General features: G+C 38.1%; 1 protein-coding gene across 1 annotated transcript in view; it reads left to right on the plus strand.

The window, feature by feature from the left end:
* Positions 1-12,384, plus strand: part of YES1 (YES proto-oncogene 1, Src family tyrosine kinase) — a 53,132-nt gene that overhangs the window by 23,883 nt on the left and 16,865 nt on the right. The window contains exon 2 of the mRNA XM_042869602.1: positions 11,717-11,989. Within this exon, the coding sequence (XP_042725536.1) occupies positions 11,725-11,989 (265 nt within the window). The 5' untranslated portion in view covers positions 11,717-11,724. The remainder of the gene's footprint in view (positions 1-11,716; positions 11,990-12,384) is intronic.

The following is a 12,384-nucleotide window of genomic DNA, read 5'->3' on the forward strand; positions in this document are numbered from 1 at the left end:
CTATGTATTCTGTAGTGTATCCTTAGAGTACGCCTGAAGACTTCAACAGGTGGTTTTTTTTTTTAGTTATATTTTGGTAAAATTTCCCACCGTAGGAAATGCTCCTCAGAAAAAGTTTGCCTTCTTCTCTTCCTTCCTTCCTTCCTTCCTTCCTTCCTTCCTTCCTTCCTTCCTTCCTTCCTTCCTTCCTTTCTTCTTTCTTTTTTTAAAGTCACTTAATGAGTTATAAGGAAAAAATCAGCAGATCTATCTAAAAGCCAACAAGAAATGGGAAATGAATACTCTGTGGTTTTCCATTACATGCCATCATTGCAGGCTTGTTAAATCCCATACATGCCACTCTAATTGCTACTCTGGAGCTGGAAAGAGTTGAGTATTTTGATTTCTTAGGCAAAAGAATCAGCATGAAATGAGAGGAAAATATCACATTGCTTTTGAAAGCAGAGAATTAAGATCATTTTGGTAGCAGGCTCACAAGTATGTAGGTCACTCTGAAAGTAATGTCTCCCATTTATTTCCATGGAAAATACAAACAATACAAAGAGCACGATAACAATATTTGATAGAGAAAATTCTCTGCCACAAAACACTATTTTTCTATGGTTGCTACCGCTAGCTCTACATTTTTGCCAGCAATGGACAGGAGCCTGCATGCTGCATTCATAGAACCTGTGCCAGCAGAGGTGATCCAGTGTCGCTGTCACCACAGCTGAATGCATCACTCGCTGCCTCACTGCGCTCACATCCGCTGGTTGGTCTTTACAAACAAACAGAAAGTGTCAATGAATGTCAGTGGGTGCCACTTTTCCCTCATGGGGAAATTCAGTGACACACCTTTGCTTCATACACACTTCTCTGTCAGGCGCCATTTTGTCAGACTGCCTCTCTTCTGCCGTCTGTAACAAAATGTAATGGAATATTGGCAGAAGGTCCAGCCTCTACTGCCATACCACCATCTGCCTGTGATGTCAGGGACCAACATCATGAAATAGGAGGCATTACTTTCAGAGCAGCCCTCATTGTTTGTGGAGTGCCCACATTCAGAACGAAATGTACTGAGGTGCAGCAGAGCTGGCTTCCTCCTGCAGAAGCTCAGGAAGTAGAACTGCTGCATGCCTGAGCCCCGAGCACATTGTAAAACAGTGCCAACTGCTTGTAGAGTGATTCTGAGTGTGGCAGTGAAGTATTGAAGATATGTGTACAAAGCCCTGGGTAAGATGATGGTAAGGCTCCACTCTACCGTGTCCTGCTGCCTTTGCTTTTGGATGAGTGAATGATTTTTCTAAATCTGTCTCACAGCTCCATGATTAGAATAATCTGGATTAGTTGAGAGTCTGTTTGTGGCTGTTTAATCCACCAGAGTACAATATACCTTTGGTAAGAGCGATGAAGGCTCTTCTCAAGATGAGGAAGTTTCTGCTGTAGAGCAATGCTGAGATATCCCCGAGAACTGTAAGGGACAGTTACTTCAGCTGAAATAAATACTGCATTCTCACTGAAGGATTAAGAAGAACATTCCCTACCCAGAGTGCCATCTTCATGCTTGGTGATCCCTGTTAAAGGGAGATACTGAAATAAATGCAGGGACTTGGAGAAGATGAGATTGACGGGTGAATGCATTCAAGTGAGACTACATTGCACTTAGCAGAGGAGAGGTTACAGCTGTGAACTACACACAACCATGGCTGAGCTGAGAAGAGACCTCAGGATCCATCTGCTCCAACCACTGCTCAAGCAGGGCCACCCAGAGTAGGGTGCCCAGGTCCACTCATACAGAGGGAACTCAGTGGTGATGGGGCTCTCAGGAAAAAGGTGTGTCATGAGTCAAATGCAGAGCAAATAGGAGGCACGTATTTTAGTGGTTACTGTATTTAAAACTCAGGACTTGTCCAGTGTGGGTGGACTTTGACTAGCCAGTCATTTTGAAATGGAATGAATTTGAGCATGTGTATACTTTCAAAAAGACAGAAAAAGAGAAATTAATTTAGGACAACTCTGTGGCCTCTATTTTGCAAGATGCCTGACTAGCTAATTAAGATAATTTTTTCTGGTCTTCTTTCCTATGACAACTATTATATCTGTCAGTGTAGAAAGTAATAGAACAGCAGTAACAATAGATATTAGGGTTATAATTCTTGTTTAGTTAAAACATCATTCCCTTTTTATGAGGGTATTATTTAGCAGGTGTCATCTTACTCTTTTTGTTGTTGTTTAGTTGTGAATTCCTTTACAGTATAATGGTACTCTTCACTTGTATTTTATGTGCAAAGGAAAACAGAAGCTATTGAATCATGAAGAGCAGCATAAGTGTGTGGTTCTAACTGTTTATACATAGTTTGACTTCTTGTTTTAGTCAAAAGGTTGATGTTTTCCAGCTGGCTTACTGAGATTCCTGTTGTTCAGCAAAGAACTAATTGCTGAAGGAGATCTGGGCATATGGTTTTTCAATAAGTGAGCTGCAGCATTTTATCAGTAATTGGATTTAAATACTCTAATCACTGATTTTTGTTAAGATGCTAATCATGTCAATTGTGTTAGCAAGGATAAAGTAGCCTGAGAATAAAGGGGAATTTACTTTCATCTTAGAGTGATATTTGGCTAATGGTAGCTGTGACAATTCATTTCAGCAAAGCAGATATGTTTCAATCACACACCAAATTATCTAAATCTGTTCCATGTGATTCCTTAGCACGATTACTGCTTATAATTTGGATAGATGTTATGGTCATATGATATAGCTTTTTTTTTTTTTTGCTGTTTAATTTTACGTTGCCATGACTGTTCTTTTCTTTAACATTTTAAGTTGACTGATAGTGACTAAATGATATTGTAGCTTGACTCTTGCTAATACTGAACTGTGTGAGCTTGCAAATTTTGTGGCCTGCTTTTCATATCTATTTCATAATTAATCTGTGAAAAAAAAAAGATATTTACATTTTCATAGAATTTGTCAGAACAAAAGCACTGCAAATAGTTGTAGTTCATAACTTTTTCTTTACTTGTTCTCCAATGCAGGTGTCCCTTGGGAAAGCATTTTGCCTGCTTCTTGCTGAAAACAGAACAATTATGTTAATAAACAACATTTAAGAGTTGCTTTTGAAATACCTTCTGGAGGCATCTTTATTTGAGATAATATGCTTAAATAGAATGGTTAGAAATGGTATATCTAGAAGCATTATGTGATACCAGGCATTCTTTTTATTCTTTTCCAAATAAGATGAAAATCTATTTATAAATCAGTTCAGAAATCCTGTCTGAAATAGAACGGATAGCTTGACAAGTTGTGACATGCATTGCACTGTAATCTGACACAATCTTTTGGGCACACTTCTTGAGTATATCGGGCTTTCTGTTTTCAAGATAATTCCAATTAATTACAAATTGTAATTATTTACAAATTGCGAAGTATAAATAGCTATTGCACTGAATTGTCCTTTTCTACTTTAATTTATTTATTGGCTGTATGCTTAAATGTTCGAGACAATGGAGCAGCAATAATGCTGTCTAGACGATGTATTGGTTGTTTAGTCTGGTGCCGTCTGTTGTCAGAGAAAATCTCTTCGTGTGCTAAAGGCTTCAGATTGTAAGGCTTGACATTATAAGTCTACGTTTAAATATAGCTTTGCATGCACGTACGATATATTTCAGCACGTAAAATTGCTTTTGCAGTTCTGATATTTTAGTTAATCTCTCCCTTGTGATCTGGACCATTGGAATAAAGAAAATTAATCTGTCAGTGTTGTGTATCCATTTTGCATCATCTGTCTTAGGTTGGCAGATTTTTTGTTGGCTGTATTAAAAAAATACATATTTTTTACTCTTTCTGGATATGAACTAAGCTGACTTCACTAAAAACTGAGGATAAAATATTATTTTAAGAAAGTTTATATTTCTAGTTATGTTCAGCGATTTGTAGGTTTATTAAATGAAATTTAAACACTTAAATGTGACTCTTTTTTTTCTCTGCTATGCTCTGAAGTTTCTGAGCAGCTTCTTCTGGCTCATTCAGGTGCCCCAGCTAGACTGTGTGCCCTGTAAAAGTGGGTTTGAGCTGCTGGGTATTTCTGTCTGGTTTTCGTCCCAGCACCTCCTTTCTTTCGTGCTGTTTCCTTGCATACGAGGTGGACAACTTGCAAGTAGAGGGCAAGAAGATTGGTGATGGACGTGTGCTTCATCAGGTGCACAAGCAACTTAGATGAGAATCCATGCTGAGGTGCTTCAAACTAAGTCCAGTTCTTAGCTGTGGCATACTCTTAGGGGGTTTTAGAAACCTTGTCCAAAACAGAAAGTTGTGGTGTTTAAATCTATATCATCACTGTAATAATGTTTTCTTGGATATGGTTATTCCTGTTTAACCAGGCAGTTTAAAGTATTTCAAGCAAAGACATGCTGGAATGGAAATCTTATCCATGTTTTTCATCAACGTAACATATATTAGGTTATATTCATTATCTTGTTCACATCTGCAGGACTTTTAGTCTCTGACTGGAATTCCTGAGTGGGTCAGTGGAGGCTGGGGCGTTTCAGGCTGTGCATATCCTGCTGCTGTCTTCTTCCAAAGCATCTGGCACTAGTTACTCTTCCTATAGGAAGACGGCCAACTTTGTTGTCAGAGCCATTGCCCAGGCCTGTGGTGAATGAGGAGCTCTTGGTTTGAGGCTGAGGCCGGTGCTGAAGACAGGATACTGAATTAAATCATCTTTGGTTAGAGAAGTCATTAAAAGTTACGTAGGCTTGTTGTCTTCCACCTCCAGTCTGCTTTTCTTGAGCATGTATTGGTTTGATTGGAGAAGCCACCTTTCCTTTCTGTATTGTTGTACAACAAGTGGTCAAAGTAAACGTAGGATATCTCAGCTAACGTAGGCAAAACAATAATTATAAGTAAACACCGTCTTATGAGTATGTGTTTTGCAGAGCAGCCTATGTGTCATGCATGACAAGATTATTTTCTCCTTCATGTTCCTGAAACTTTTGCCTTTCCTTAAAAGGAGAGACCACCTCTACAGATTTCACTGTCCCAGGTATGCAGGGAGTGGGAGGAAATCCTACATGTTTAATCCAGACAAAACAGGTGTGATGGGAGAAAACTGAGACTGCTTATGTCTTTCTGGGCATTACATCACTGACAATCGTAATTTCCACTTTGTTCATTAGAATTTTTCATTGCAGTTGTGTTTGTTTTTTTGTTTTTGTTTTACCTCTGTAAACCAAACACCTAATGAGGCCTTGCAGTTGGATGACAGAGCGTGGTATGCTTTGAGATGAGCGTGGTACTGCCCTTTGGAGCAGCTCCATCTCCTGCCTCTCTGTTCAGGAGCGACAGTAGATATTGCTTCTAACAAGAAACCTTTGTCTGAGACCATTCAAATAGGAGGACTGGAAACCCTCAGTGTCCTTCACTGATAGTGTGTTGAAAGTCTGATACATTTGGGTAAGTCTCCCACCTCTAAACAGTCAAGCCTTAGAGGAAACACATTTCCATCATATTTTTTGTCTTTCATGACAGACATGTTAAGAAATCCTGGAAGGATGTGGAAGATTGAAGGATCTTATTCTTTCTTATGTAATTCCTGTTTGTACTGAATTTCTTAGTAGTGTTTTGAGATCTGGTGTTCCTTCTGAGTACAGGTGTAATGATCTTGTCAGCTTGGTCCTCTAATAGAAGGATCAGTCAGACTCAATCATTAACTTAGTGTAAATTTAAAAATCTGTTTTCTGTGAAAAGCAGGAGTTAGAACAGAAAAATGTAGTGCTTGCAACACCTTTAAGCTCTCTGAAATTTTTATTTATAAAAGCAATCTTCTGCACATTGTTTTTTTTCTCCATGCAGTGTCTTCCATTGCTCTATTAGTTCTGCTGGCTGTGGTTTGTTCTGCTTCTGTGAAATCAAAAGGATTACCATGGGAGCCACAGAATTTTTCATTTATAAATATGTATTTACAGTCACCATAGAAAGCAGGATTTGATCTGTAGAGGCATTAGGATTAAAAAAAATTCAAATTATAGTGGTGATAAAGGACAATATTTCTTTAAACATATTTTAGCATGTGAGCAGCCTAAGGTCTAATAGTTATTTTTCTGGGTAGAATTACACTTAGAAGCATGGCAAACATTGAATTTCAAATAACCTAAGTCCTTGCTTCAGTGTCTTTTTTTATACTTCTTCCTTTATCTTCACTTTTCGCATCTTATAAGATCATTAATTACAAGGTCATGTCAGTTGCACTTTAAATGCATAATCATACAGACTCTCTAAGGTCTCGTTATGCTAATATTATTGCTAATTATAAAACTGAATCCAGTGGTACATCATTTTTTGAAATGTCATAGGTTGTGAAATAAGGAAATGTTGCAAGTTATGGCAGCTCATAAAAGATAAACTATTGCATGATAAGAAGCACATAATTTGGGAATGAAAACTGTATATACTGTGCAAAGGACACAAGAGAGTTTGAGTCATTTTTTAGTTCATTTTCCTTTACCAACGCAGTGAATTGTTTTGTATTTAAAAAAAAAATAATAATAATAATAAAAAAGAAAAAATTGACATATTTTCATACCAGAGAATCTTTTTAAAGATTAAAGGAATTTGTTAGATGCTATAGTATTGACCAGAAGCTTATTTTTCTGGTTATCTTCATTTCTTTCAGTCTATGTCATTTCTAATTAATGAGTTTTAGATACTACCATCTGAAACCACCTGTCTGGTGAATGCCCTGCATTGTTTGCCTGGCGTACAAAAAGCCAGTATAGGTTGAGTGTCTCCAGTGACATACAGAGTCAGCTCTGCACTTGTTTAAGCAAATAGTCAGCTGTTAGCTAATGGATCCATTAGTGAACTTTCTACAGAATATCTTGTAGTCATTACAGCATGAAATTTTAATAACTTCAAATCAGAACTGTTTGAAATATGAGGACCTTTTTCTGCAAAACATTTTTCACATTTCAGTGCTGAAGATGCTACTTTTATGAGTAGAAACTTTGTTGATAATGCTGAGAAATAAAGTAGCAGTGAAATCTTCAGTTTTTTGGTTTGTGAGTCTCAAATTCTTTTTCAGATTATATAGCATAGGATTGTTTGTTTTAGGCAAAAAGAAATTTGCAGTCTTGCTTTATTCTTCTAGGAAGTTATTTTACTTGCATTTAGTACCTGATTTAGTACAGAAAGAACAACTCCCTAGAGCATCTTTTCCTTTGTGGCACATTAGAACCTCTCTGTGCAGCTACTTTACACTGTGGTGAAGTCTCCAGAAGATATCTGAGGAAGTAAGTGATGGATCATAACAAAAGAGAGAGATCAGAATGCCTTCAGTTTGGCCCTAAGAGGAAGATCGTTTTTTTGCTGCTGTTTTTTGATGTTGGTTGTTTGTTTTTTTTTTTCCTAGTGGAGTTTTTGTTATTAAATCAGTGACAATAAGTGAAGGAAACATGAGGCTCTCCCAGCATAAGGACTTCAAGGTTTCTGAGCCTAATCTCTGTCCCTCAAACCCCTGATTCCAATGGGTAGAATATGGGAAAGTGGGAAGAACACACAGTTCTGAGGCGTATCAGACTGCGGTGCAAGAATGCTGGCTGTTGCGTTGTTGGTTCATTATCCATGTGATGCTCCTTCATGCCATTGAGAGATCTTCCTTGAAGTGCTCTGAGAAATGGTGTCACAAGGAACCAGTGAATAAGTAACTTCCATATCTATCAACCTTAAAGAGCAAAGACATTTGATAGAGGAGTGGATTCCCACGTGGTACCAAAGCTTGTGGAAGGGATGGACCAGGCTACATACGCCCCAAGGGAATGGTTTGTCAGTACCTTAAGACACCGCGTCTCTTGAGGAAAAGCTCACTTGTCTCGGGCTGGGTAAATATCTTTCTGAAATGAAAGCGGGGGGAAAAAAACCTTGGAAGCCATACTTCTTGATGCATTGAACAGTGTTTTCCATATGATCTAGCACTCTGCTCTAAAACTAAGTTGGAAGAATAAGAGGGCAGCACAGACTCTTGTAGCTCTGTTTGATAGAGTGCTTCTGAAGGTGCCTGTGTTACTGTCTGCAGGGTTTGTAGAGTACTGAACCATGATGAACTTTTGCCCTTTGTATGACTTCTCCAAATGTCACAAGTCAAAATAATGTCCCTAAGTGCTCGTTTGATGACAGTTTCTTTCTTGAGTATGCTTATCGTTCTGTTGATTTTTATGTGCATCCTGCTAACCTTCATCCATCCTTCCAGTAATCACTTTAGCTACTGCCTCTTGAAAATGTTCTACCACAGGATTGCTTGTATCTAGAAAGCATTGAAAGATATCTGTGGTTTTACTCCTGCCATTCGGAGTGTGGCTTCCTGATAGTCCTCCAGCCAACTCCTTACCACCCCACCAAACATGCTGGCACATTAATCACTGTCAACAGAAAAATATTTGTTTCAAAGGAAGAATAAGCTACCAAAGTTATTCTATGATCTAGAATGATTTAACTAAAGGGAATGGACTTGTGGATTCTTCAGTCAGCACTTGTTTCAGTCAGTGGACTGACTTCTGCAAGGCCAACAAGAACTTCTCATCTTTATGTCTGTTTCTAAAAAGAGTCTGGTGCTTCAGAAATGCTATGGCAGAACGTGATTCTTTAATGTTTTGTTGCTGACCAGACAAAGAGTAATGGAAATAGTTTTAAGTTATTTCAGTTAGTTCAGTTATTTGAGTAATTTTTAATAACAAATGCAGTACTGCAATAACCAAATCCAGCATCGCTACCAGCTGCTTAGGATATTTTCTTTGATCCAGTAATATATTGCAGGACTAAACAGTAATAACTTTTTTTTTTTCTTCCCATATTGTGGGCAGTCATTTTTCTCTTCCCTGCTACTCACCCTTGTGTCATCTTCCCTGTCCTTCCTACGCTTAAATTCAAACAGTGTTTATCAAAATTTTCCACCTATGTTTTTGACTTTCAAAAGCCAAGTGTTTTGCTTCTGCAATTTTGTTTTGTGGGTATGCAATTATCAAAGTAGAAGAATGTTTAAATTTTTGTATGCTTATTTCTGAATGTCTGTCTCCTTGAAGAGCTGATTGAATCTCTGCTGTTAATCTCTTTAACCCCAGAAAGAAGATTACCTTAACAGTGAAATAGCTGGGGAGGGGAGAAGCAAGGGAAAGAGAGGCAAACTGTATTTCTCCAGAATGAATTCAGGTCTTCAATAAGGACTTTTTACTGCAGTGAAGTTCATCAATGGAAACTTTTTGCTGCTAGCCACATAACAGGTGATATTAATTATAACTGCATAATCTGCTGGCATTGTCAATTACCATGGGACTGGTAAAATTGTTTCTATCTTGTTTGTTTTTTTTTTTTAAATCTTGAAGTCTTATCAGTCTGTTACAAGCTAACCAAATACCAGAAATGAGAGGAAAAATGTTTGTGGTGAAAATGGTTGAATGTTCTTACTTTTTCCTTCTAATCTGCTTATTAATATAAGTACTTTTGAATCACTCATGATGCTTAATTTTTAACCAAATGTAGGGGATCACTACTGTTAACAAACATATTTTCCCAAAGGTTTTTGGACTTGTATTCATAACAAAACTTTGACTGCAGTTGTTCAAAGAGAATCGAAGAAGTAGGCCTCAAAGTAAGGCAAGAGTTGACAAAAAGCAGTGAAGTGGACAGAAAGTTGTGCTTCAAGTTAGAGCATCTGTTTTTGCGGTGGAAAACGATGCGTTTTGTGTGTTTGATCCACTTGCATTGACAATCAATAGCTAGCATTTCTACTACAGATTGTAAGGCTTTTTCTCCCAGGTAACAGTGATAGGACAAGAGGTAATGGCCTCAAGTTGTACCAGGGGATGTTTAGGCTGGATATTAGGAAAAACCTCTTCTCCAAAGGATTTTGGAGGCATCAGCACAGGCTGCCCAGGGAGTGGTGGAGTCAGCATCCCTGGAGGTGTTCAAGGACCATGTGGATGTGGCACTGAGGGACATGATTAGTGGGTGATATTAGTGGTGATGGGTTGACGGTTGGACCCTATGTGTGATCTTAGAGGTATTTTCCAACCTTAATGATTCTACGTAGACAGGGTGCATTCCTCACATGTATATTTGAATCCTATTGATTGTGATGAGTTGTTGATAGAATAAGTTGCCAATAACAACATCAGAATTAGTAAACGACTGAATAAGGTGTGCTTTCTCTGCGATGCAATTTGTAAAAATGCAGTTAACTTGATTTTGTTGCTTCTTGTTTCCACACCAGTAATTGTCTGTTGGGCATTATAGTACAAGGGACTGAAAAGACAAGTGATTATTCTTAATTTTAACTATTGTATGGTACATCAACAGCTGTGGATGTTCTTCTTTCCAGGAACTCTGATTTGAGGCCCTTAAGGAAATTATGGCATCTTTAATATTGTGATTGTTAAACAGAGGAAATTAGAAAACTTTCAGATTGAAAAACTAAGTTTTCTCTTTGTGGCTGTATTAAGGCAGTATTCATTTAGTGAGATTTAATTTGTCCTAGATTTCTGTATCTAATAGTGAACAAAATAAGAGAGAACTGAAAAGGGGGGGGGGGAAGGGGGAAGTTGATTTGCAATGGGAAACAGTTTTTCTAACTTCTAGTTAAAGAATACTGGAACTGCTATTGTAATTGTTGAAATAGTATGGAGGTGCTGAAGTAAAAGTAGGGTTTGGGGTGTTTTTTGGTTCTTTTTTCCCCGTAAGAATTTAGGAATTTTCATGTCGGGCTAGTTTTACATCTGACACAAGCTCCTTTTCTGGTTCTGATTTGTTTCCCAGCTGAAGCAAGCTAGAAAATGCCTGCTATCAGTTGTCACCACTTGATAAGTGACAGGTGGTGACTTCTTAAGATGTGGTAATTATAATTGCTTGTGACTGTCTCCTCTCTGATGGCTGTCAGCAGGTAAGAGGTGTCCCTGCAGTAAACAGCTCTCGCGGTCTGCTTGTAATGGAAGTTTGTGGCCATCTTGGGCTGTCAGGACTGTAAGTTGTCACCATTCAGGGTGCAATTCAGTTTCTAAGCTCCTGGATGTTGTAATTACTATTGTAAACATTCTTCTTATTTTGTTTCAACTCTGGAACTTAATCCTGTCCTGCAGCAATGATTATTATGGGTTCACTTGTGAGTTGCATTAAAGGAAGCTGGAAATAGGTGGAGGCTTCCCTACATCTATCTTTAAAGATATCCATAGTTGTAACGCCATCCACAGCACAGGACTTCATTGCTTAAAAAAGCAAGCAGAGATGCTCCACTTGTTTCCTTCACATCATGGCTTACGTGGCTCTGTACTTGTCACCTCTGTTCAGTTGGTCTTTCCCAACTTCCCTGGTGGGGTTTTCAGTGTCTTTTCCTCCTCTGTTTCCCAACTGTCTATTTTTTGCCTGTTTATTTGTTTACCATGTTCAGCAAGGAGATGGAATGGATGGAAGAATAATCCAGATACATTGTTTGTGTGTGTGTGTTGTAGTAGGAAAAAATAATGGCGTCCTCTCTAGTCTGGGAATAGCTTAGGTCTTATTCTAGAAAACTTTTTCACCAAGATTTGTAATCTGCGTGCAGTAGCAATTAGTAGAAGTTTGGGTTTTTTTTGTTTTTTTTGTTTTTTTTACAGTAATTAATCAGAGTTTTCAGCAATTGCGGCAGGGAATCTTCTGTGTTAACTATCAAAAGATGAAGCATCCAGATGAACTCAGTTTTTCTTCTCATTTTCACAGAAGCAACCATGGGGTGCATTAAAAGCAAAGAAGATAAAGGTCCAGCCATGAAATACAGGACTGATAACACTCCAGAACCTATTAGTTCCCATGTCAGCCATTACGGGTCAGACTCCAGCCAAGCAACACAGTCACCGGCAATAAAGGGATCAGCAGTTAATTTTAACAGTCATTCTATGACTCCTTTTGGAGGGCCCTCAGGAATGACACCCTTTGGAGGAGCATCATCTTCATTTTCAGCTGTGCCAAGTCCATATCCTAGTACTTTAACAGGTGAGTATTACATAAAATTCTTCTTGTATTATTATTTATTGGTAAGCTTCATAGCCATATTTAAAAATAAGAAAATGAAAAGAATACTACTACCCCTTGCCACACAAGTGGAAATTTAAAATAAATTGCCTTTTAGGACTTTCTGATTTTCAGTATCTTTTCTGCTGACATAATAATGCAGCCCATACCGACTAGTGAATGGAGCTTCGGAGCTTTTTTTTTTTTTGCTTTTGTGGTTTTTAGGACCATAGCACAGAGGTGTTGGGCATGTTAGAGGTGATAATGGGAGTAGATGTCAAAATTGTTATAAATTCTATGTTCTTGAAGGGATGTACATGGAATAATGGCTGTAACACAAATTCAGGAAACTCATAGTGTGATTTAATCTGAGTCTT

The sequence above is a fragment of the Lagopus leucura genome, unplaced genomic scaffold (genome assembly GCF_019238085.1).
Source record: "Lagopus leucura isolate 7727_CA_CO unplaced genomic scaffold, USGS_WTPT01 Super-Scaffold_100002, whole genome shotgun sequence".
In the NCBI taxonomy this organism is placed as follows: domain Eukaryota; kingdom Metazoa; phylum Chordata; class Aves; order Galliformes; family Phasianidae; genus Lagopus; species Lagopus leucura.